This window comes from Physeter macrocephalus, chromosome 4 (genome assembly GCF_002837175.3).
Source record: "Physeter macrocephalus isolate SW-GA chromosome 4, ASM283717v5, whole genome shotgun sequence".
NCBI lineage: Eukaryota > Metazoa > Chordata > Mammalia > Artiodactyla > Physeteridae > Physeter > Physeter macrocephalus.
The window spans coordinates 29186054-29211379 of record NC_041217.1 but is presented as its reverse complement, the minus strand read 5'-3'; the positions used below and the strand labels follow the sequence as shown (position 1 = coordinate 29211379).

Below are 25326 nucleotides of genomic sequence, written 5' to 3'. Positions count from 1 at the left end.
AGAAAGGATGGGGAAACTCAGAACAAGTGAATTATCCATTTGATAATGGATTTTTTTGTGTTAGGTTCTTGGACACAAGAGTATAACATCTGTGGGTAACTTTGAGATTTCAAACTTGGACTTTGCTTAAACCTAGGAAGCATTAATTAGATCATTGACAATCACCCAGTTGACAAAGACATGAAAGAGTTAGACTGTTTAGTTCCTTTTCATCTTCAAAGGTAAACTGTTTAAGTACATCCTTTAGATGTGTCTTAACTTGTATTTCCAAACTGTAATACCATACAATGATTTATATGCCCCTGATGTTCACCCAAATAATTTCTTTACTTTGGTTTCTCTTTTATGTTAAAAAAAAGATGACAGATACCTAGATCTTCTTTAAAAAAAGAACAGGAAGAAAGAAAAAAACTATCAAGTTATCTCAAGAGAGAGTTGATACAAAATATATCCCACTAGGTTAGGAAATTGGTGAACTAGGTTAAGAGAGTAAAGCATAATACTCTACAGATTCCTTTAGAAACTGTAGATGAAAAATCGCTCTGGTAAAATGAAAGGACTCAGTACAGGCATGGCTTCACTGCAGTTCTTAAATCGATTAAATGCACAGTTATCATTAAAGCATCTATATTCTTTAGAGTTTAAAATATTTATATAATAGGAGAATCTGGAAAAATGAGAAAAGAAAAATGGCTAAATTATATGCTAAAAATTTTGCAAATCCAATTTTAACACTGTCACTCTGCTTTTTGTTAACAAAAGCTTTTACTTTGGTGGCTTTAAAGCACATATTGGCTCATACAATTCCTGTAACCCCTCACAGTATCTTTTTTCACACACATCAAAAAAGAACCATCTCTTCAGCCTTTTCCTGGACTCTCCCACTCAAATTTACTTCCCAGCAGCCGACAACTAGCCACCTGGTTTCTAACAAACACAGTGGCACAATTTCCCCACTTTGAAAGCAAAATAACAACATTATGAGGATTATAACAATACCAGTTAACATTTATTGGGCACTTACCCTGTATCAGACCTGTGCAGAACATTTTACATGCATTATCTCATTTAACCTTATAACAACTTCCTGAAGTGTATAATTCTATTATCCTCATTTTACAAACAAGGAAACTGGGACTTACAGAGACCATGTCACAAAGAAATATAGAATTCTTATCAGTTAGAATACATTTATCTTTAGGTAACTTAATACTCAACTCTAACTGGCTTAAATAAAAAGATCACTTCCCTGATTCTAGGCTTAGAGGTAGGATGGTCTGAGGGCTGACTTAAGGCAAAGGCTCTGGATTTTCTTAGCTCTTTCCTCCCCCTTGTATTTGTTTCATCCTCAGACTTGTATGAAGATGCCTGTACCAGATCTGGAATTCACATCCATGCAGGACAATATCTAGAAGACAATTTTTCCAAGACACCCTTAGCTAAATTTCCCTGCATCTCAGTGGCACAAAGTACATGAGATGACCTTTCCTGAACAACCTGGAAGGGGGATTGGAAATGCTATGGTTGACATATGAATTAAAGCCCATCCCTGTTGGCATCAAACTCCAGCTTATAAAAACGGACGATTTTAGCAATGCTTTTTGCTAGTCCTTTTCTGCCTAGCTAAAGTTAAAGATCAAAATATCAGTTGATGATCTGGGAGAAAAACACTATTAAGATTCCAGTGGGTTAAATTTATGTTATATACCTATATCTATAAAATTTTCTGTAATTCTCACCAAATTTTTTAAATTATTCCTATAAATTACTTGGTAATTGTCAGAATTAGTAGGACTATAAAAAATATGCATTACCCCATTTGTTTAATAAGTAAACCTGTACCTCTGTAGGGCTCATATTCCCCATTTAAGACAACAGAATTTTCTTTTCTTTTTTTTTTTAAAGATTTTTTTTTATGTGGACCATTTTCTTTTTCAAGTCTTTATTGAATTTGTTACAATACTGCTTCTGTTTGTTTTAATTAATTTATTTTTATTATTTTTTTTTTATTTTTGGCTGCATTGGGTCTTTGTTGCTGTGCGCGGGCTTTCTCTAGTTGCGGCGAGCAGGGGCTACTCTTCGTTGCAGTGCATGGGCTTCTCACTGCAGTGGCTTCTCTTGTTGCAAAGCATGGGCTCTAGGCGTGCGGGCTTCAGTAGGTGTGGCACATGGGCTTAATTGCTCCGCAGCATGTGGGATCTTCCCGGACCAGGGCTCGAACCCGTGTACCTTGCATTGGCAGGCAGATTCTTAACCACTGCACCACCAGGGAAGTCCCAACAACAGTATTTTCAATTTTGCATAAACCAATTTTCTCTGAGTATATGAATATAGAGTTACATTTATGGGACAGACGAGGTTATATTCTATCTCTATGGCCCAACTCCTAAAAAACTCCTATGGTTCCCCCTAAAAGTTTACCCAGTTTGTTTTGAGAACTTCCAAGTTATGCCTGACTGCTCACAGCAGGTTCAAGCAACTGTTCTTTCAAATGCTCTAGGTGCTGACCACAGCCATGTCTCTTCTCACCCTTCTCTAGTACCTTCTGCTGAGAACCACCCTGTCCACTGGGCATGGTATCCTCTGCTGGCAGCAATGCCCCATCTGTCTACATTGAACACCACTGCCACTTCTCCCAAAAGCCTCACAACCCCCTAAGCAGATGGTATCCCCATTGAGGCAAGAGAGAACGTTGCTTTTCCTCACTTATGCCCTACTTTGTGCTGATGATACTGACTGTACCCCAGAGGCTTACATAATTCCAGGTTAAAAAGCAACTCTAAATAGTGGCCTTTCTTTTGTCTTATTGGAGTAAAATTGCTTTACAATGTTGTGTTAGTTTCTGCTGAACAATGAAGTGAATCAGCCATATATATACATATATCCCCTCCCTCTTGGACCTCCCTCCCACACCCCCATCCCACCCATCTAGACCATCACAGAGCACTGAGCCGAGCTCCCTGTGCTATACAGCATGTTCCCACTAGCTATCTATTTTACACATGGTAGTGTATTTATGTCAAACCTAATCTTCCAATTTGTCCCACCCTCCCCATCCCCCCCATGTCCACATGTCCAGTCTCTACATTTACGTCTCTATTCCTGCCCTACAAGTAGGTTCACCTGTACTATTTTTCTAGATTCCACATATATGTGTTAATGTATGACATTTGTTTTTCTCTTTCTGACTTACTTCCTCATATATGCATTAATGTATGATATTTGTTTTTCTCTTTCTGACTTACTTCCTCATATATGCGTTAATGTATGATATTTGTTTTTCTCTTTCTAACTTACTTCACTCTGTATGACACTCTCTAGGTCCATCCACATCTCTACAAATGACCCAATTTTGTTCCTTTTTATGGTTAATATTCCATTGCATATATGTACCACATCTTCTCTATCCATTTATCTATTGTTGGACATTTAGGTTATTTCCATGTCCTGGCTATTGTAAATAGTGCTGCAATGAACATTGTGGTACATGTGTCTTTTTTGAATTACAGTTTTCTCAGGGTATATGCCCAATAGGGGGATTGCTGGGTCATATGTGGTTCTATTTTTAGTTTTTTAAGGAACCTCCATACTGTTCTCCATAGTGGCTGTATCAATTTACATTGCCACCAACAGTGCCAGAGGGTTCCCTTTTCTCCACACCCTCTCCAGCATTTATTGTTTGTAGATTTTTTGATGATGTCCATTCTGGCCAGTGTGAGGTCATTAGGGTCAAGCACAGTGTATGGGATGGGACAAGAAACCCAGTTCCTGAGACAGTCCTGCACTCTTCTCCAACTCTTCTCTTCCCAGGCTCCCAAATTCTCATGCAGATGTTTATTCAAATAACTGCTAAGGGCTCTGTAGTTGAGTAGTTGTCAGACCTGCCCAGGCATTTCTGGATCACTACAGTGGACACAATACGGACTCAAGCCACATATCGCTCTAAGGCTTTTTCTTGCAAGAAAAAAAATGTTTGGACTAAAGTAACCTCCCAGGTTTGTATATCACATATTAATAAAAAATATTTTTGCTAAAATGTTTATTCTAGAAATACACAATGTCCTATTAGTTCCACCAGGATGTAACAGGAACTCTTTAGTTATAAGAGGACTACTGAACCATTTCTTTCAAGACAAGGAAGTTTGTCGTGAAATTCATAGCACCTGTATATTGACTGTATTCCCTATGCTGTCCATTATATCCTTAAAACTTACTTATTTTATACTTAGTAGCTTGTACCTTTTAAACCCCTTCATCTATTTTGTCCCTCTCCCCAACCCATTCCCCTCTGGTAACCAATAATTTGTTCTCTGTATCTGTGAGTCCATTTCTGCTTTGTTACATCTGTTTGTTTGTTTTATTTTTTTAGATTCCACATATAAGTGAAAATATACAGTATTTATTTTTCTCTGTCTTATTTTACTAAGCATAATACTCTCCAGGCTTTATATATATGTATATATATTTATACATATATATATAAAATCCTGTCCTACAAAGAGAAACCCATATTTTTAGCTCACATCAGAAACTTAAATATTTACCACATATTAGATCACAAAGAAAGAGGAAAAAAAGAAAATATACACACACATACATCTACATATATGTGCATATATATGAGTATGTGTGTTAAGTATCTGTGTATATATATATATAGTCAATCATGCTTATCTTTCAATCAATAGTTGAAAAATTGTTCATTAAGAAAAATTTTAAATAATACTAATTGCAGTAATGACAAACAAACAAACAAAAAAATATAGAATTTTCTTAATACACTGACCACATCAAATCAAATGTGACTTATACCCATGTAAAGTCTTATCTTTGTTCTGGTATTTCCAAGAAACTTAAGTGGGAGCCAAATAAATAAATAAATAAGTAAACAAAATTTTATCATCACAAGTAAGGTCAAGGCAAGGTAACAAAAAGAAAGAAATAATCATGACAATTAAATATATCTCAAACACTTCTTTAGAAAGTACCAAGATTTTCTTAGCATATAAGTTACAGATTTTATTATAATAAAAATTTTTAGATAAGTATATAGTTACTGAGTTATAGTTTCTTACTTTTAGTCTTAGAGATCAAACTTCATTAGAATTTGGCTTAATAACTCACTTTTTTATATTCTACTTCAGTAAACAAATGTAAAATGAGTCAAGTAAAAGTCAAATCAAGCCTCATTTTACCAGTTATCCAAAAGCTGTACATCAGAAATACAAACTGACCTTACTAAACAACAACAACTACAAAAATTTTCAAGTTCCACTAAATGAATTTTAAATAAATGTATGCTTAAATCTAAATAATTTATCAGTATAGCATAATACAGTCTAGAAATTAATACCAGATAAATCTATGTTTCTCCACATTGTTTTAATAACTTTATTGACCTGTGGGGAATGGGGGAAAATTTTTTTTGTTTGAATTGTTTTTGAAATCAAAACTGACACAATTAGGTTTGCCTAACTGATGTTGGTAAGGTAGCTGGTAATAAAGTAGACCCACTTTATTAAACTGACCTCATTAACTTGTTTTTTGTCCAGATGGAATACTTGACCAGAACTTGTAGAGGCAATTTCTTCATAGACTCTATATCCAATATGGGCCCTGTCATCACAATCTCCAGTGAGCACAAATACCACCTATGATTTTTGAAAAAAAAGAAGATAGTTTAAAGGGTTCTTATAAATCAATATATATTTATTGAGCACTTATTATGTATTAACATACTACCAGGCAAGTGGAAGATATATAGATATCTTGCTCTATGGCAAGTTATCTATATGCATTCTACTGGTTCTAAGCCTGAACTCAAGAGGCCTTGGGTATTTCCACTTGCTCTCTAGTGTTTCTGCATTGGTCATGAGAAGAACATGCCTAAACTAGCTTCCTGGTCTCAGAAAGAGGCTGAGAAACTTGCAAGGGAGAGGCAAGTCACCCCAGAGATCACCTAGATAAGCCAAACCCAAACTATGCCCAGATACACAAGTGAGCAAGCATAGCCTAGCATAACTGAAACCTGAAAACATGTGAGAAATAAATGATTATTGTTTTAAGTCATTGAGAGAACAGCTTGTTATGCAGCAATAGCTAACTGATACAATGAGTAACTGACTCAGACAAGATTCCACACAGGAGGTGATATTTGAAATACAGGCCTTTTCTGTCAGGGCTATGTTTTTGTCAGTTATAAGGATAAGATGGTAACAAGCATCTTAATTAAACCCTAATCATTTCTTCTCCATATTATGAAACAAGGCATTCATATGCTATATACAAATATCACATATCCATTTAACATGTTTAGATTAAATGACACATACATATTGGAGTCCATATATATGGATCAATAGTTGTAATTATTGACATTTGTCACACATAGTATAGTCAGGGAGGGGAGGCAATCTCTTGTATTTCTTACAGCTGTGTTCAGATGGAAAATTCAGTAGTGGGGAGTTGCCTCCTACTCACTTGTGACTGTTTCTGTTGGATAAGTTGCAGCACCTCATGAGTGAGCCGATAATCCTTGGACCGTGCATCAGTGAATACATAGATGAAAGAACCAGGAAGAGAAATTTCCAAGGCAATTTTTATAGCTCCAATACTCATTTCTGGACAATCGCCACCGCCCTGTTGAGGAGCAGTGAGAAAAAAGTCAATTATTTCATTAGCAGAAAAGAGATACCTTAGTTATTACAAGTTGCTGTAGGAGCTCTAGAACTGAGCGGTTGTCTTCACTTTTATTTTCTGTCAGTTTGCCACTGGATTAACCACTTTGGTTACAAGGAGATGGAAAAGATATAAAGTGATGAAGAGATAGAAAAACCTGTACTTATGGATAAATTAAAAATTCACCCATATGATCCTACAATCCCACTCCTAGGACATATCCGAAGAAAACCATAATTCAAAAAGATACATGCACCCCGATGTTCAATGCACCACTATTTACAATAGCCAAGACAAGGAAGTAACCTAAATGTCCATCGACAGATGAATGGATAAAGAAGACATGGTGTGTATGTATATACAATGGAATATTAACCGTAAAAAAGAATGAAATAATGCCATTTGCAGCGACATGGATCGAACTCGAGATTATCTAAGTGAAGAAAGTCAGACAGAGAAAGACAAACATCATATGATATCATTTATATGTGGAATCTAAAAGAAATGATACAAATGAACTTACATACAAAACAGAACTAGACCCACAGACAGAAAACAAACTTACGGTTACCAAAGGGGAAAGGGGTGGGGGAGGGATAAATTAGGAGTTTGGGATTAACATATACACACTGCTATATATAAAATAGATAACCAGGGCTTCCCTGGTGGCGCAGTGATTGAGAATCTGCCTGCCAAGGCAGGGGACAAGGGTTCGAGCCCTGGTCTGGGAGGATCCCACATGCCGCGGAGCAACTAGGCCAGTGAGCCACAACTACTGAGCCTGCGCGTCTGGAGCGGGTTCGAGCCCTGGTCTGGGAGGATCCCACATGCCGCGGAGCAACTAGGCCAGTGAGCCACAACTACTGAGCTTTCGCGTCTGGAGCCTGTGCTCTGCAACAAGAGAGGCCGGGATAGTGAGAGGCCCGCGCACCGCGATGAAGAGTGGCCCCCAATTGCCACAACTAGAGAAAGCCCTCGCACAGAAACGAAGACCCAACACAGCAAAAATAAATTAATTAATTAATTTAAAAATAAAATAAAATAAAATAAAATAGATAACCAACAAGGATCTATTGTATAGCCCAGGGAACTACATTCAATATTTTGCAATAACCTATACGGGAAAAGAATCTGAAAAAAATAGGTGAATATGTATATATAACAGAATCACTTTGCTGTACACCTGAAACTAACATGACATTGTAAATCAACTGTATTTCAATAAAAATAAGTAAATAAATTAAACTTAAAAGAGTCAGGAAAAGAAAAAAAATAATAAAAATTCACCAAAAATACAGAAAATAATAGAAATTGTTATATGCTTTTTAACTAATATTGATTGACTCCCACTCTCATACATGACTATTTTATACATCCCCTCCTTTCTTATCCCTTCTCACTCTTATTTGATGACTTTTCTTCTATTGTACTGAGAAGATAGAAGCAATCAGAAGAGAACTTTCGTAAACTCCCGCACCGATACCTATTAACGTCCAGCAACAGCAGGCACATGCCCTGCCTTCATGATGAAGGAATCATTTACACTCACAGCTTCGGCTAACTTCTCACCTGGGCCTAATCAAGGACATGGCTCCTATGGCCGTCCCTTCTCCCCACTCCATTGTCAAACATTCCCTCTTTACTGGATCATTCCCACCAGCAAACACACTGGTTCATCTCCTATACCCAAGTTTCTGCCCAAATGTGACTTATCAGAGAAGCCTTCCATGACCACCTTATATAAAATACACCCCCTCCGTCACTCTTTTCACTCTGCTTCATTATTACTACTAACACATGATCTCTGTGTTTTATTTCCTACTCGATTAGGCTCAATATACCTTCCTAAACAAAAATAGCCCTCACCCTAAGAGGAATTCTTGTCACACTTATTTCCTTCCAACACATGTGAATTGATAAAACTGTGCACATGCTGTAATTACCATTTTATACATTATATTTTAAATTTAGAGCTATATCCTGCTTATGTTATCATGTCATCAATGTTTTTCAAAATGACAGGTTTTAATGATTGTATAATATTCTGTCTACATCCCATAATTTAGTCAGGCATTTCTCTATTGTTAAATATTAATTCTCTTTCAAATTTTCCTCTGTTATAAATAAATACAAATCTATTATAAATATGCTTATATTTATTATATATATAATATATTATAGTATTTTTTTCCTCATGTCTGATTATTTCCTTAGCAAATGTCAATAACTACAGGGCCAAGGAAATGGACTTTCAACCAATATGTTTTGAGCAATGAATAACTGCTAAACACCCTGCAAGGATTTAGGTACACAAAGATGAATAAGCCAAAGTACCTTGTCCTTAAGGAACTCATGCCTAGAAAAGACAATCAAATAAAAAAGCAGGGCAGCTTGGGATCCTGGGGGGCCTCGTGGTTCCACAGTCCACTAGAAACCAGTGAGTAAGAGCTCTTTCTCAAAAAGAAAATAATTACTTGATGAAAGGGATAAGGTTTTACCTTTAAACTCTGAAGATTCTACTTGTGTCTCCTATTGGGGCTTTCCCTAGGCTCCAAACAATCTCTGATTCTGATACAGATACCCTGAGCACCACAGATCTAATCAGGGTCATAAGAACCAAGCACTAGAATTGTTTACACTTTAGCCTGGACCACCTGAAGAATCTTTTCTTGCACTGGATGCCACTCAGTACTTACAGCCTTTAAACATCATTTATTCAATGAGTTGGAACTGAGCACCAACTGTTACAAATTACTTCTAAAATTGAGACACCCATTAAATATTATGCCACTTTCTTAATAGTAGAGGGCTGGACACTGCAGTAACTTTCGAGAAGATAACAGTTATCGACTCCCAGAAATTTTATTGAGTTAGCAGTTCCTTCCATTTCTTCAGTAAATATCTCCTATCCTCTTTTACTTATTTGTATTTTCACAGGATCTAGCTTAACAGATAATACCATTCTCAAAAACTTGTATACTTGTATCCTCAGACTGTACTTATCTCCCAAATTCCAATTTTCTATTTACAAGTGCTTGTTAGACATCTACTCCTAGACGTTTTACAGATGTCTACAATTCAGTGCATCTATTATGGAACTCACTGTATTTCCCCCAACCATATCTTCCCTATTTTTGTTAATGGTAGCATCTGCCTAGATGTTCAGTTCAAAACCTGAGTCATCTTTGACTCCTCCCTCTTTCTTCACCTAATCAGTGGTCAAACCGTTTTCCTTCTACACCCATCATGAATCTGTCCCCTCCCTTCCTCTTTATTTCCTACAATTCACTCTTCTTATCATTAATTTTATTATAAGTATAGCCTCCTATCTAATCTGCTCTTCCTACCACCAAACTTTATATTTCCTGAAGTAAAGAGCTGTCTATATCACGTTCCTAGTTAAAATTTTTCACTAACCACTATGTTGGATCAAATTATCTTTCTGGCTTTCTATCTTCTGATGCTCCCTCTTCAAAAATTGCTTCCTTGGTAATTAGACTTACCTTGGTGATCATTGTGAAATGTATAGAAATATTGAATTAATATGTTGTGTAACAGGAACTGTGTTGTAGGTCAATAATACTTCAAAAACAAACAAACAAACTCACAGAAAAAGAAATCAGATTTTGGTTACCAGAGGCAAGGGGAGGGGGAATTAGATGAAGGCAGTCAAAAGGTACAAACTTCCAGTTAAAAGTAAGAGAAGTACTAGGGATGTAATGTACTACATGATAAATATAATGAACACTGCTGTGTGTTATACATGAAGATGGTTAAGAGAGTAAACTTTAAGAGTTCTCATCACAGGGAAAAATTTTTATTCTATTTCTTTGGTTTTATATCTATATCGGATGATGACTGCTTACTAAACTTATTGCGATAATCATTTCATGATGTATGTAAGTCAAATCATCCTGCTGTACACCTTAAACTTAATACAGTGATGTATGTCAATTATATCTCAATAAAATTCAAAGAAAAAAATTGCTTCCTTTAATCTGAGGCTATTTCCTGTTCTTAATTATGCCCCTTGCTTCACATCTTAATTCCTTTAGTACTTTCATTCAAGTAATCTTTCTACTGCTGCATCTCCACCATCAAACATTCCTTACCGATGTATGCATGTCTAAAATCTCCCATCTTCTATAAGCTATTTGATGGCAGGAACTGTGTGCTAAGTCCTTGAGAACTCAGTTCATAGCATTTGCTGACATACAGTAATTACTGAGTAAATATTTATCATATTGAATTATTTTCCTTCCAAGGTTGAGATAATATGCCTTCCCCTCTTTAAAACGTTCTCTTTTCTCCCATTCAGATATACTTCCTCACTCTTCAGATGTACTCTAATTTGCTTTATTCTTTAATAATGAAACATATTTTCCTTGGCATAACAGTTATTCGGAGGGATTACCGTGTGCAGCAAATGCCCCTGAGTGAGCATTTGCGGGCTAGGAAAGTGGGAAATAGCTACTGGGCACATTGGTAACTTTAGTATGTTGGATAGGAATAATTTTTACTTGTAGCCAACTCTGCATATCTGTAATGAATATTCTGGACTGCTCAAAAATGTATTAGATGCCTACTGTATTTTCAGAAGCTTAAGCAAAAAACAATTTCTCACCTGTACTTGACATTGTGCACCTGAGGGGAATCACACTATAAGTTATCCATTCCACAGCATTTGTTAAATGGCCAAGTACACAGTAATGCTCTGTGGTAAATAACTCTATGGAGAGATGAATTGCTTTTTGCTCACTGTCACCTAGTAACAAGGGGCTAGGAGAAGTCATCTGTCTGTGGGCCAAAAATCAGAACAGCTAAGTCATCTTCAGAGATACTTGTTAGGAATGGCAAGAATGATAAATCTTGTCCAGTTACTCAGTGGAGAACAATCTTTGAGCCACTTGACTTGCATTCAAATTTACTTTAAGAGAACCTCGGGATGCTCATCCCTCAACATCACCCAGGAGTAGACTCTAAAGACCGCTAGAATCCTTGGAAGTTTGCCTATCTCATTGTACATGTAGGTTCTTGAAAAGAAAAATAAGTTCCTTTTTTCCAAAAGAAGTTAACATATAATGTTATAGCCTTATAAAGGTCCCTCTCTGATACTTGAGTATAATTTTCTAATCATTTTAAATCATAAATAACCATTAAAATGATCTATAAAAGGAAGACTTCAGATATGTGCTATCTACTATAGTAGCCACTAACTAGCCTTATGTGGCTACTGAACACTTGAAATAAGATTAGTGAAACTGAGGAACTGAATATTTTATTTTAAAGTTTAAATTTGAAAACTGAAGTACTGATTTTTATCCTGATGACATGTTAAATTGATAATATTTTAGATATAATGGATTAGATTATTTAAATTAATTTCAACTGTTTTTTAAGATTACCTATGTGGCTCACATTCTACTTTTATTGGACAGCACTGCTTTAGAATGATATGTTTGGTTTAGTTATGCAGGCTTCATTCTAGACTATTATTTGTAAAGCTGTTGATCTGATCTAAAAGTCTTCTGTGAACTTTGCTTCCTGGAAGAAGTTATTAGAAACAAAAATTCAAGTTGTTTTAATTTACTAAGATTTAGGAATCAAGCTAAAATCTACTCCAAAAATCTATAAATCACTTACTTTGTTTAAACATACACACTCACACACACACACACAAAGTTTATAAATAAAGTTTTTATATATTTACATAAACATAGAAAATATCTTAGAAACTTAACTCACAGGTTGGCTAACAGTGTTTCCCAAATCATTAACTGATCCTCTGATCATTAAATTTAGCTAAAAGGTAAATTTGTCAGAACAGGACTGAGAACCATTGTCAAAACGTCCAGGCTTATAAATAAGCCTAACAAAGTCGAATACTTTAGGTTAATTTGGGTCAAACTCATGTACAGAATATAAAATTAGTGCAATGGGATTGTGACTGAAATTATAAAAACAAACTGTTTTAAGTTTTTAGTTCCAAACTTAAAAAAAAGGTAGTCCTTTAAAAGTCTTAACATATTCTGTTTTGACCTGAATACCAAATGGAAAAGTAAAATAATATTCTATAAAACATCTGTGATGAAGAAATTTAGAATAGATGAACGTCAATCTATGAAAAGTCTCATTTATTTAACTGATACTTTGTTGGTGATGACACTCGACTTGTATTAACTCAATGGATATCGATTGTGCACCAAGCACTGAGACGGTATTATCACACATGCTCCGCTATTTACGCTTTACGTCAATTGATGGGGGAGGTATCATTTTTAGCATATTTTATTGACAGAGCACTAAATCTTGAAAACCCCTTTCCCAGGATCACACAACCAGTATGTGAAAGAGCAGGGATTAGGAACTCAATTCTGCCTGGCGTCACGCAAACAGCAGTGTGGCATTTTATTTCCTCATCTACTTCTGCGGCTGCAAGCAGCTTGTCAGGGACACCGTAAAAGCAGAAGAAAGATTCTCCTTCTTCTGGATGCCCACAGAATATTGTTCATTCTATTATAGCATTCGCTGACTTGTATGTATAACTTATCTGCTTCCTCCCACTAGATCATTGTTCCTTGGGAAACTTACTAAGTGTTCCCTTGTTGTTTGATGAATGAATGGGTAAATGAATGAAGAGTGGGTAAATGGGTGAATGAGACTGTGCAAAGCAATCCTGACACAATCTAGACACACTTGCTGTATTAAGTCTGAGCTTTGCTCAAGCCTGGACCATCTCATTTCAAGTAGTTAAATTCCAGAGCTAAGTCTCCTGAAAATACAAGTGCCAAAAGTTGTTCTTTAAGTAAGCAAAACATATATGAATATATGTGTGTGTGTGTGTGCATGTGCGTGTATATATATAAATTCTTGTGATAAATAAAACTAACTCCCCCCACGTCTCCCCTCTCCCCCTCCTCCCTCTTCTTCCCTCTTATCTCTCTCTCTCTCTTTCTCCCTCCCCACCTCCCTCCCACCACCCCGCATCATGAGGTCAGTTTTTATATTTAACAGAAAACAAACACAGCAATGTATATGCATCCCCCGAAACCACATAAACCTGCACAGATACATGAAAATGAAAGCTGTGAGGGAGATAAAGTTGCATAATGCATTGAATTGCATAATTCCCTAAAGGTATATAAGAAGGGCCTGACTTTGTTAACTTAGAGTTTTTATTTGAATTCTGAAATATAATTTGTATCAGTAGTTTCATTCATCATTTTGTCTGTATAATTCTACTGATGGCGACAACTTACCAAGTTGCCAAAGACACTACAGATAGAAAAAAATGTTTACTGAAAAAACAGAAGTATGTGCCCTTTCACAGGAAACACTGCTCTTGAAATTAAAGGGAAAAAAATGGTAACCTCAGAATTACAGTGATAATTATATTCAGAAAATAAACTCCTGTCAACAAGATTAAATAAGAATGAATAGAAATGTTATCAGTCAAGGAAGTAATAAAACAGATTACCATGCTGTCTTTTCTAAATAGAAGACAGTGTGGGAGCGGTACTGGAAGAAACTGAACCTTTAAACCCTGAGAGGAGTTGGAGAAAAATGAGGTCTCTGTCCAAAACCTAATGGGAAAACGCTCATCAAACAAGGTATCAGAGAAGGAAGAAGGCTAATCTCAAAGCAGGCCCTTGCCCATGCCTTATTATTTCTCTTCCAACCCATTTCAATTCTTCTATTCTCATCAGCCATTTTCAATGAATTAGTGTTTATACCAGTTGTTTTCCAGTTATGCCTAACTCTAAGCAATCAAAAAATGAAACATTTTTGGTAGGCTCATGCCTGAGTCCAAAAGAATGTCTATTGGCATTACAATATTTACCCTTATTCTAACATGATTACAACCTACTAAGCCTAGTTTCAGAGTCAGACTGTATTTTCCTTTCACATGGAACACCGATTGTTTTGGATGTCTTATTTGCATAATTTTCCCTTTACATATAAAATTTAGAAATGAAACTCAGCTGCAAGCTGAAGAAAAGTTTACAACCCTCAGTTCTCTTTCTAAAAATACAGCTGTGCTATTCTATAACCCAGAAAACAGAATGTACATGTGGAAACCATTAAATTACATTGAATTTAATTAAAAGTTGCTCCCAATCAAGTATAAAGTAAATCAAAATGACTGTAGAATCCTAATGCATCAGTGACATTTGGTATTCATCACTTGTAGAAAATACAGTAGGGATGTACTGAGGGTCAGAATATTTCAGAGGCCAAACTTCAAATCTCCATAATCAAAAAAAGAAAATGCTGCATCCAGGCAGTCCACCATGCTGCCCTTTACTAGTCTGAAGAAGGTGAAATCCAAATCAAGGCATCAAAGAACTGCTGATCTCGATTCCAGGAACATTAAAGGTTAACAATGACAACCCTTTCCAGGCTTTCAGGTTATCACCTGTCAGTAGTAGGAGTCTAACTCTTCAGAAATTGATCCTTCCATTTATTGGAACTTATTTCATGTTGAGCCTTAAGAGGATATTCAGTTCACTTCCATGTAAATAATCATAAAGAAGAGACTATGTACCAGACGCTCAATATCTTGATTAATAAGTCAGAAAATAATGTGCCTTTATACCTTAAAATATTTCAAAAGCTTCATAATTTACATGAATTATAATAGACAATGGTCCTTTCAAGAGGGAAACAGCGTGGAAGCAACCAAGCATAACAAAAACACCACCGAATAGCTTCTCGTGATCAGGAGACATATAGAAGTGCGCAGGGTTAACTCTAGGCAAAAATGGGAAACTGCAAAATGATACCTTGGAATTCTCAGTATCCACTTCAGTAATTCTCCTCTTCTCTGCTACTTAGAGAATTCCCTCCTCCTTCAAGGATTCTGTACCTTTTTATTGGGACCTTTTCCTTTCCCATCAAATTAAGACACTGCCTTGGTCTCTGGTTGGAAAGGACTGCTGGTCTCCAAATGTCTCTTTGAGAGAGATTCAAATGTCTCTCTTGTTTGCTCAGTGAGAAGGAGCCAGAAGAGGGCAGGGGCATGGTCTAAGGAGGCCCTTGTAGCCAATCATCATTTGCTTATTCAAGGACTAGGCATTCACCCTGCTTGCACTTCCTCTGGGAAGGCTTTCTTTCTCCCTGTCTGCTCTCTGCTATGACCCTTCTCTACCTTTCCTCTGTACTACCTCAGACTCTACCTGCCCACTTTCTCTTCCCTTCTGTTCCAACATTCACATATGGATTTTACATGCTTTCCAGCACATTTGGCATTATCTTTGTTACTAATTGAAGAAGCTGTAATGTTGTGATTCTTTTTATTTAAAGTGATAAAAATATATTTATATTATGTAGGTTTTAATAGGTCTTGACAAAAAAATTAATAGAATGTATTTTTACTAATAAAATCATTATAATTTGTGAATGTTACATTTATATAGAAGTTAGAGATAGATAAGTTTGCTTTTTTTTTTTTTTTAGAACAAGTAAGTAGTCATTAAACAAAACTGGTGAACTAAGATCTAGGTCATCTCAAAGGAGGAGACTAATATATATAGAGAGAGTAGATAAATGAGGAGTTTTTTAAATCAACATGAATATAGAAGAATGGAGACCCGGTTTAAAGTTTGCATAAGGAAACCTGAGGGACTTAGCTGGTGACTGGACCAGTATTCAATAATGGGATACTCCCGCCCAAGAAAGCCTATATCAGCCTTGAACACCAACAGAGGTTCCCAGATATTGCTCCACAGGAGCCCCAGGTATCATCTGCTGAGGAAGGCCAGTGCTATCAAATCTCTAACTGATGCTAGTTCATGCCTTGGGTACTGATAAGTTTCTGGAAGGGATCCGAACATCTGAAGGGATAACTGAACAAATACTACTCAAAGTCAATACCAAAACCAAGACTCTACTAGTCTTCTTGAGACTTTTTCAAGGCCTAAGAAGAAAAAAAGATGGCTTCTTGAGAACTGCTTCAGATCAATCTGGATTGAGAAGAAACTCTTTAACTTCCCTTCAAGAAACTCTTTAATTTTCCATTTTGTTGAAAGTGAGGTTTATAGGTTTTTTCTAGGAGTCATGGCTTTAGATCAAGAAACATTCTCCCAAGAAAAACATTTTGACCTCCATCCTTACCATCACCTAAAACCTGACAAAATCAGGTATAGTACTTATTGTGGGGAACAGAGCAATCCCTTGATTGACTTAATAGCATGAATGGAGTAAATCTAGGCATCATAGGTCAAAGGAGTCCTCCTCCTAAATGTTATTCTGTCACACATATTTGCAATATTTACTCCACAATGACTTATGTATGAACCCTTAAGAACATCCCCACACATCCACACTTTGAAAAGAAAATCAAGAAATGTCCCATCATAATCCACACCCACCCCATTCTTAGTGTCTGTGTATTCTGCTTTGAAAAAGCAATGCAATGGTCAGAATACCCTTCTATACTCTTTGTCCTTTGAAGTGCACACAGAAGATATTAAGAAATCAGCCAACTATTTGCTTCTGGATAGGGCTACCAGGATGGCTAGAAAGGAGCCAATCATTGCCACTCAGTGCCCTCCAGTCACTTATCTTAGTCCCCATCCCTCACTTCCTGGGGATATAGGATTGTTTGTCCCTCAGAGAATTTATTACTCTAGCAGAAAACTCCAGCAGCAAACTAAAGTTTGAATAGATGCTTCATTCAGGCACCAAGAAGTTTCAACAATAAAAATAATCAAAACCGCCTACAAATACAACTGCAGTATAAACACTACCTTTCAATCTCTTAAAATGCATCTTGTTCTCGTGTCTCTCCAAGGTGACTGTGAGGTTACACTTAAATAAGCTTACCACGCTAAGTAGCAAGAACACATGCTGAGCAAAGGGAGTAATTTTCAATTTACAGTTATCATTCTCATTAGCTGCTCAGTAACTTTAGGTGAGCCAATAACCCAAAGTGACTGGAGGTAGAAGAGGAAGTCAAAATCTTTAAGAAATAAATTTGTTTCGTTGAGGATGAGACCAGCCCTAGACCTACATCTGTCTATAATTCTCTACTTTCCTACTTTGAAGTAAAATACAAAGAGAAATTATATAAATAAATGTTAATTTGATTAGCTTAATAAGGTTACTTAAACCAATCTTTAGAAGAAAAGTAGCAAAGTGAAAAAGGACACTGGCTTTGACATTAAATACCTCCACTTTTGAGACTAACCTTGCTCCTTGCCAGTTTGGTGACCTGAGGAAGACATGTTACGTAAGATCTCAAAGCTTGAGTCTCCTCATTTGCAAAAAGGAAGATTAATATTTGTGTAGGTTTGAAATGAGAGGATGACTTTAAAATACATGCAAAATCTTTCACAAGGCACATGTTCCATAGTTGTTGTTCATGTATGGTATAATTATTTGGTGATTATTTCTGTTAAAAGAACCTCGGAGTACTAGAGATAGTAGTAGTAATAGCAGTAACGATAGCTAACATTTATCAAGTCCTTATTTGGGCCAGATGCTGGTTCTACTATTCTTGTAGCTTTCACACGTATTATGAATTGTATGTATTGGACTCTATCTCACTTTCTTCCCTAAATTAAATACATGCCATTCCTCCTGTAAAAGTGTATATATATATATACACACTGATATATATGCATTTTTAAGTCAAATGCATATTTGTAAGTCAAATGCATATTAAGAAAACTTAAATGGAAATGAAAACTGCTTTCTTCAGTTGAATAATGTCCAACACCAAACATGAAAATCACATCTTTATAGCTGTACATTTTATTTATCCTAACATATAATCCTTTCCCTTTTCTTGTTCTAGTCAATTTTTCTTTTCACTTAATTTTTTTGGTTATATATCAGTTTTGTTTTTTAAATTCATATAGAAGACTTCTATAAATATAGAAATAAAAAGGACACTTTTGCACAGTAGCATGATTTAGAATACTTGAAATTAAATAAAATGTATACTGAATTGACATCAAAAATCAGCATTATCCTCTGTTTTAACAGTCTTTGCCTATCTGGCCACAGTTTTTCATATTCTCTGTTGGCAGTTAATTCTAACATCAACTGTTCTTATTCTACAGCAGAACATTTTTTCCCCTTAACCTCAGTTTGTATATTTATTCTTCTGTTTCAGTTAAAGAATGAAAATAATTGGACCTTACCCTAATCTTCATAACTCTAACATGTTGCTATGTCATGATGCTGTTCTACATATTTTTACTGTTATTCTTGCTTTTATTAAGGTCAATTTTATCAAAACACTTCTCAAAGAAAAACTAAATTATGTGTGAAATTTTTCAGTTCTGGAGATCAACCATCTATATGAAAAAATTATAATTCCATTACTGTAGAAATATCTTCCTTCTCTACACTTCAAATGTTTGACTAATATGCTTTTTGTTCTTTAAAATGTTTGGATAAAAGGCTTGAAAGCATACCATTGCCAATACCATTTTCTAAAAATCAACAAGCTTTATAGCTTCTTACAAAGAATGTGACCTGAGGCAGGACTTCGCACTGCACATTTACAAGGATATTAATTCCCAAAGCTCTGTGTGATTTGAATACCATTGCTGTCATTTGTCTTCCCTTCTTTTCCCCAGAGAGAAAGCTCAGATACTTTTCAAGTTACTTCTCTGCATTCCAAATGAAAGAAGATGAAGGAAAATGAAATTAATGTTATAAATTTAATTATTTAAGTTTAGCGATTTTTGTTACATTTTTCTTGGAAATTTTAAAATTGCTTTTCCTCAAGTTAATTCCATATCTCTACAGGAAAAATAGATGAACCTAGTAAAAAGTTAATGGGCAATTATTTAATTTACTTCCAACTGCATTTACTTTTCTTGTTTTCAAAACGATTAAAGTATGAAAGGAATATTTTTAAAGTTTTCTTTTTTAGAAAATCCAAGTTAATTTTAACAAGATAGCAATCCTTGTTGCTCTTTATATCAGTGATTTGGGGGGAGTTACTAAAAATGGTAGAAGGACAACTGAAGAAGTGTCTGGAAATTATACACACACAATTTAGTACTATTCTAAAATTTTATGAAACTTGTAAATTGTAGTTTCACAGAGTGAGTTATGAAATAAAATATTCTCTAAGAACACAGTGAAGAGAAAACAAAATATATTCTTTAGGTTAGATGTTAAGTGATAATGTAGCCTAGTGTCTTGTCATATCTGACCCTTACTTGATGACATTTTTTGCCATTGATTAAAAAAGGAATAATTCACTAGAAATTTTGAAAGTAAAAACACTTCCGTGGTATTCCCAATGCCTATAACAATGCCCAATTTTGAATGAAGAGAAAAAGTAAATATTTGATTTCTTCCCTGGCTGGTTGTTCTAATTAAGCATCCCCTTGGATCCCAAGACAATTCAAAAATAAATTCCAGAAGATGCAGCCAGTACAGAGGAAATCTCCAGAGAAATGGACACCAGCTTTCATTCCAGGAGAGAAAGAAAGATTATTTTCTTGAACAGAGATGTTATATGACCCTATAGAGTGTCTGTATCAAGTTCAATTCCAGAGGTTGGCTGGGGAGAGAATCAATGGAGTATGATTAAGAATCACAAGCCTTCACCCTGGAGACAAATGGAGCAAGGAGGATAAGGGCACTCCCTGAAGATCCATCAGAACAAAAGAAGGGGAGAGGCAGGAAATCAGGAAGTGCTAGCGCCAGGTCTCATTGAGAATGTAGGCATTTTCATTCTGGCCAGATTTCCAAGAATATATCCCAGCTGAATTTTTTTTTGCAGAGAAAAAAGAAATGAATTCAGTAAATCTCTTCCTAACATTCTATCAGCTAGAAATCTCCATTACTTGGCCCTTCTGAATCTTTATATAATGAAAACTGATGATTAGGTTTTTAAGTATCTTTTGTACCATCAAAGTAAAGTTTGTATTATATTTGATATAGTTTAACTGTTAAATATACATTTTTAAAAGAAGTCACCCATGTATGACATTCATTTATAGCTACTTAAGTCCACTCTACTGCAGACACTTGTTCATCCCACAGTGGACCAGAGGCTCAATGAGAGCTACGAGGCCCTTGCCCTCAGGAGCTCATCATAAAATACCAGAACATAAAAATTTTAAACAATTAGGGCAATACAATTTCTAATTCCTATGATCCATGTACAGGATAGAAATTTTTCTGTAAAATTGTTTTTCAAAGAATGTGGACATCCAAAGTGGCAAAGAAGTTGCTATATCAAGGCATAGAAAAGTAAATTGTCAGTAAGTATCAAGATAATGACTGAAAAAGAACGACATGGTATAAGAGAAAGGAAATGGAGGATTAATGAAAAAGATTATCAGAAGAAATTGAATAAAAGAGAAAAACAGTCAAGGGATAACTATATACACCTATTTAGATATTTATGAAACATAATTCAATTTAGTATCCAATTTAAAAATAAAGACAGTCACAATAAAAGAATCTCAATGGAATACATATTTGGAATGCCAAACTTGAGTTTTTCATCCTATGCCCCAATTATGCTCATACCATATATAGTTCCAAATCAAGTCATGCACCCTACAGTGAACCAATAAGGTCTTAAACTTCAAACTCTAATTTGGACTCTGTTAATTGGTACATAATGGTTCGTTTGTTCGTTCGTTCATTCATTCTTGCATTCATCAAAAATTCAGCACATTCTATACACCAGGCATTTTACTAAGGGATTCACTGATGAGCTAAATCAAACATAGTTCTTCACTGTGAAATGCCAACTAGTTTGTGATGGAGAGAGGCAGTGAGATATGACCAAGCCTGGAGGATAGGGCAGGATTTTCTGAGGAAGTGGTATTCCAGATGAGATTTGGAATATAGGATTTTAAACTAGGTTAAAGGAGCATGGACGTGAGGGCAGGAGGAAGAACAAGAACTTCCTACGCAAGGAGAACAGCATGTGCAAAGGTCCTGTGGGGAGACAGGTGGGGATACAGACAGGAGGAGGCTCTATGCAAGGCCCCTGTGGCAGAGCTCAGGGTCCAAGGGAGAGAGGGGCTCTAGGTAGGGCTCTAGGTTGACAGGCATCAGGTCACTCATGAACTTGGGAAGACTTTGATGAGATGGGGGTAGGAGGTGAGTGGACAGGGTATTAGGGAGAAATGTTCAGAGATGTATTTTGAGATTATTTTGTCTGCCTGTCAGAGTAGAGAAAGGCCTGGAAAAATAAAAAGAAGAGTAAATGCGGGAAAATCACTTAGAAGCTTCATTAATTTAGCCTAAAGATACAGTAACTGGGACTAGGACAGTGCCAATAGAAAAGGAGAAAAGTCAACTGATGTCAAAATTATTTAGGGGCTTCCCTGGTGGCGCAGTGGTTGAGAGTCCGCCTGCCGATGCAGGGGACACGGGTTCGTGCCCTGGTATGGGAGGATCTCACGTGCCGCGGAGCGGCTGGGCCCGTGAGCCATGGCCGGCCCCGGTCTGGGAATATCCCACGTGCCGCGGAGCGGCTGGGCCCGTGAGCCATGGCCGCGGAGTCTGTGCGTCCGGAGCCTGTGCTCTGCAACGGGAGAGGCCACAGGGGTGAGAGGCCCGCGTATCACAAAAAAAATAAAATAAAATTATTTAGAAAGTTAAAAACCAAAACTTGATTCATGGTTTGTATATTGGGGGGCGGCGGGGGGGAGGAGATAGGCAGGGAATGGATATAGTAGGGATAACTCAGATCTTTGGTAGTATAACCAGAATATTGTAGGCATCATTCACAAAGATAACAAACACAGAACAAAGAGCAAGGATTTAGGACCAGATTTGGGGTAGTGGAAAGAGAACATTTGTGAGTTTCACTTTGGAGGGCCACTGTGACATCCAAGAGCCTGACATAAGGGTTTATTTCTCAGAGGAGAGGCCTAGGCTAGAAACATATTTATGTGGGTATGGATGATTTCTCCTAAAGAGAAGATATAAAAATGAGAGAAAAAATAGGGCCACTTTCAAAATCTTCTAGGATCCTAAATATTTAATGGCCAACTGGACAGAAATGAGCTGCCTAGGAAGCTGAGGAAAAGTGGGAAACAAAATGAGAGCATACGTAAGGGAAGAGAATGTCTCAAGAAGAAGGGAGAGGCCAGTATTGCCAAGCATTACAAAGATGTTAATCTAATACGCTGACAAGTGAAATGTTACCACTGCATTTAGCAAAATACAAATCATGTATCACCAGCTAGAGCTACTTTGACAGAGCAGGGGTGTGGCAACTAGATGGAAACAGACTGAGGAGTAGATAGGGAAGGGATGTGAAGAAAAGATGGCAGTCAATACAGACAATATTCTTGACACTGAAGGAACTGAGAGAGGTAAGTTATTTGTAAGAGGATTTGAGAAAAATAGAGATTTGTTGTTTATTTTGTTTTGCTTATAATGGTTTGATTTGTTGGGATGCATTTGTTTTGGGGGAAGACTGAAACATATTTAAAAGTAAATGGGAACCGTTAAGCAGTTGGAAAGAAAAAGAAAAAAAAACAGTTTGATAGGTTAAGATCCTGAGAAAGCCAAGGAGTTGTGATTAAGTAGAGAATGAGGATAGGATGGATACCAGATGTAGGTGGATTACATGCTAGGTATGAGGAAGCAGAGGGTTTCCATTTATATATGCCTGTGTGTGAAACAGTAAGTGAGATAGCTTGCTCAGACTAGATCATTAGTTGAAATAGCCAGTAGTAAAAAGGTAATGGGATAGAGGTTTAAGAAGAATAGATAAGATTTGCAACTGTCATTGATTGAGAGGAATGGGAGATTTAATTGACCAAAGAAACATAGTAGGATCATGGAATTATTAAGAGTCCAGTGAAGATAGGTGGTTATGTATTTACAGCGGAAGCAACCTGCCATGTTGTGAGGTTTCAACAGCACTTGGCCATCGGTGGACGTAACTGCAGTCATTCAGGAATGAGGTTTTGCCTTTTGAACAGAAAAGCAATGGCCAAGAAAGAAAAAGGAGTGTTTTTGAAATGATAGGACTCTGAGCTAGACTGGAAGAAAGTGAAAAAGGAGAGATCTGATGACCTGGGAGACAGGACAGGGGTCAATGGACTAGAGTGCTTGATGAGGGTGAAGGAGTAATTGTAGTGTAAGTAGCTGCAAAAACAAGTTTGGTGGAGCTGCTTGAATTAGTGATCTTAGAGACGGAACAGATTGGGGTGATCATAAGATCCAGAGGGTGAGTGTGAGAATAGAAGACTGAGGTGGAGTAATGAAAAGGTCATTGAAGACAAATAGCAGGTCAAAGAACTGAGAGGAGAAGGTTCTGACAGGTCATTCCCATCAATGCTGAAGTGCCCCGGAATGATGGCAGCCCGAAAGGGGAAAGGCAGCCAATGATTCAGGTATCAATAGCTTAAATGAATGATGAGGAGTGGCCAAAAGATCTGTAGGTGATTGCAGCAGAGACCATCCCTGGAGGATAGGACAGTAAAACAGCCTCAAAGAAGCAATTCTTTTTTGATTAATGGATTTGGGAATAATGACCTCAAAGTAGCAATGAGGAGAAGGTGCATATCAACCCTATCTCCAAGTCCTGTTTTCAGAATAACATTTAAACCAATTATTCATCTTCTCTACTAACAAAATTATACTTACAGTCAAAAATTTTATAAAGATGACTTATAGCAAAGAATATCAAAATCACCGTAATTATACCATTATTATTACAGGGAAAGAATTAACTGCTCCTTATGATTCTCAGTGAAAGGAGTCAGTAAACTTTTTCTCTAAAGCATCATACAGTAAACACTTTAGGCTTTGTGGGCCAGTGTGTCACAACTATGGAATTCTGCCATTGTTGCATGGAAGCGGCCATAGACAATACATAAATGAAGGTGATATTTTGAACCCAATCTGTCCCACTACCATATCTATCATTCAAATCAAGTCAGAAAAAGTGGTATTAGAATTTAAAAACCAATAACCACCGCTTTCAGACTTAAAACTAAAGAAAATCAGCCAAAAGTTCATGATTTTCCTTTCCCTTAAAAGAAATAAAATTGAATGCAAGAACTCACCTGAACATAGAGTTCTCTGAGTTCATACTGAAATTTCTTGGGATCTGTGGTAACTGTTACTGGGCCAATTTCTGTGGAGATAAAAATGACATAGGTCAAAAATAGTGATCAATAGCGTTAAAGACTTTAATGTACTATGTCTGCAAGTGTCTTTTCACTATGCACTACATGGTTATTTAACAATTAGAAATAGTCAGCAAAACAACAAAGACCACTTCTCAATTTATAGCAACCAAAGAATACCTTAAAATTTCCTGTAAATTATGCATACCTTAAAAAGTGGATTTTTAGCCTTAGAAAATGCAAAGAGATAGTAAAATGTCACAGGACAAAGAGTCAGGAGACCCCAGTTTCAGTCTGTTTTTACTCTCACCATTCAGTGATATTAATTGGGCACCTACTTTGTTGTTGAAGTCTAAATGAATCACTTATTCATCTTTTAATTCTTCTTTCTCAACTATAAATTGTAAATTTGTCTGCAAATAAAAAATTTAATACTAAACAAAAAGAAAACAAATGACCCTTCCCTGTCTATCCCAGAGAGTTTTTTTTTTTTTTTTTTTTTTTTTTTTTGTTTGTGTATGCGGGCCTCCCTCTGCTGCGGCCTCTCCCGTTGCGGAGCACAGGCTCCGGACGC

General features: G+C 36.4%; 1 protein-coding gene across 1 annotated transcript in view; it reads right to left on the bottom strand.

Annotated features, from left to right (window-relative positions):
* Positions 1 to 25326, bottom strand: part of HMCN1 (hemicentin 1) — a 554195-nt gene that overhangs the window by 412562 nt on the left and 116307 nt on the right. Inside the window, exons 2-4 of the mRNA XM_024133815.3 lie at positions 24690 to 24760; positions 6481 to 6639; positions 5529 to 5651 (exon numbers count right to left, since the gene is read on the bottom strand). Coding sequence (XP_023989583.1) covers positions 5529 to 5651; positions 6481 to 6639; positions 24690 to 24760 — 353 coding nt within the window. The remainder of the gene's footprint in view (positions 1 to 5528; positions 5652 to 6480; positions 6640 to 24689; positions 24761 to 25326) is intronic.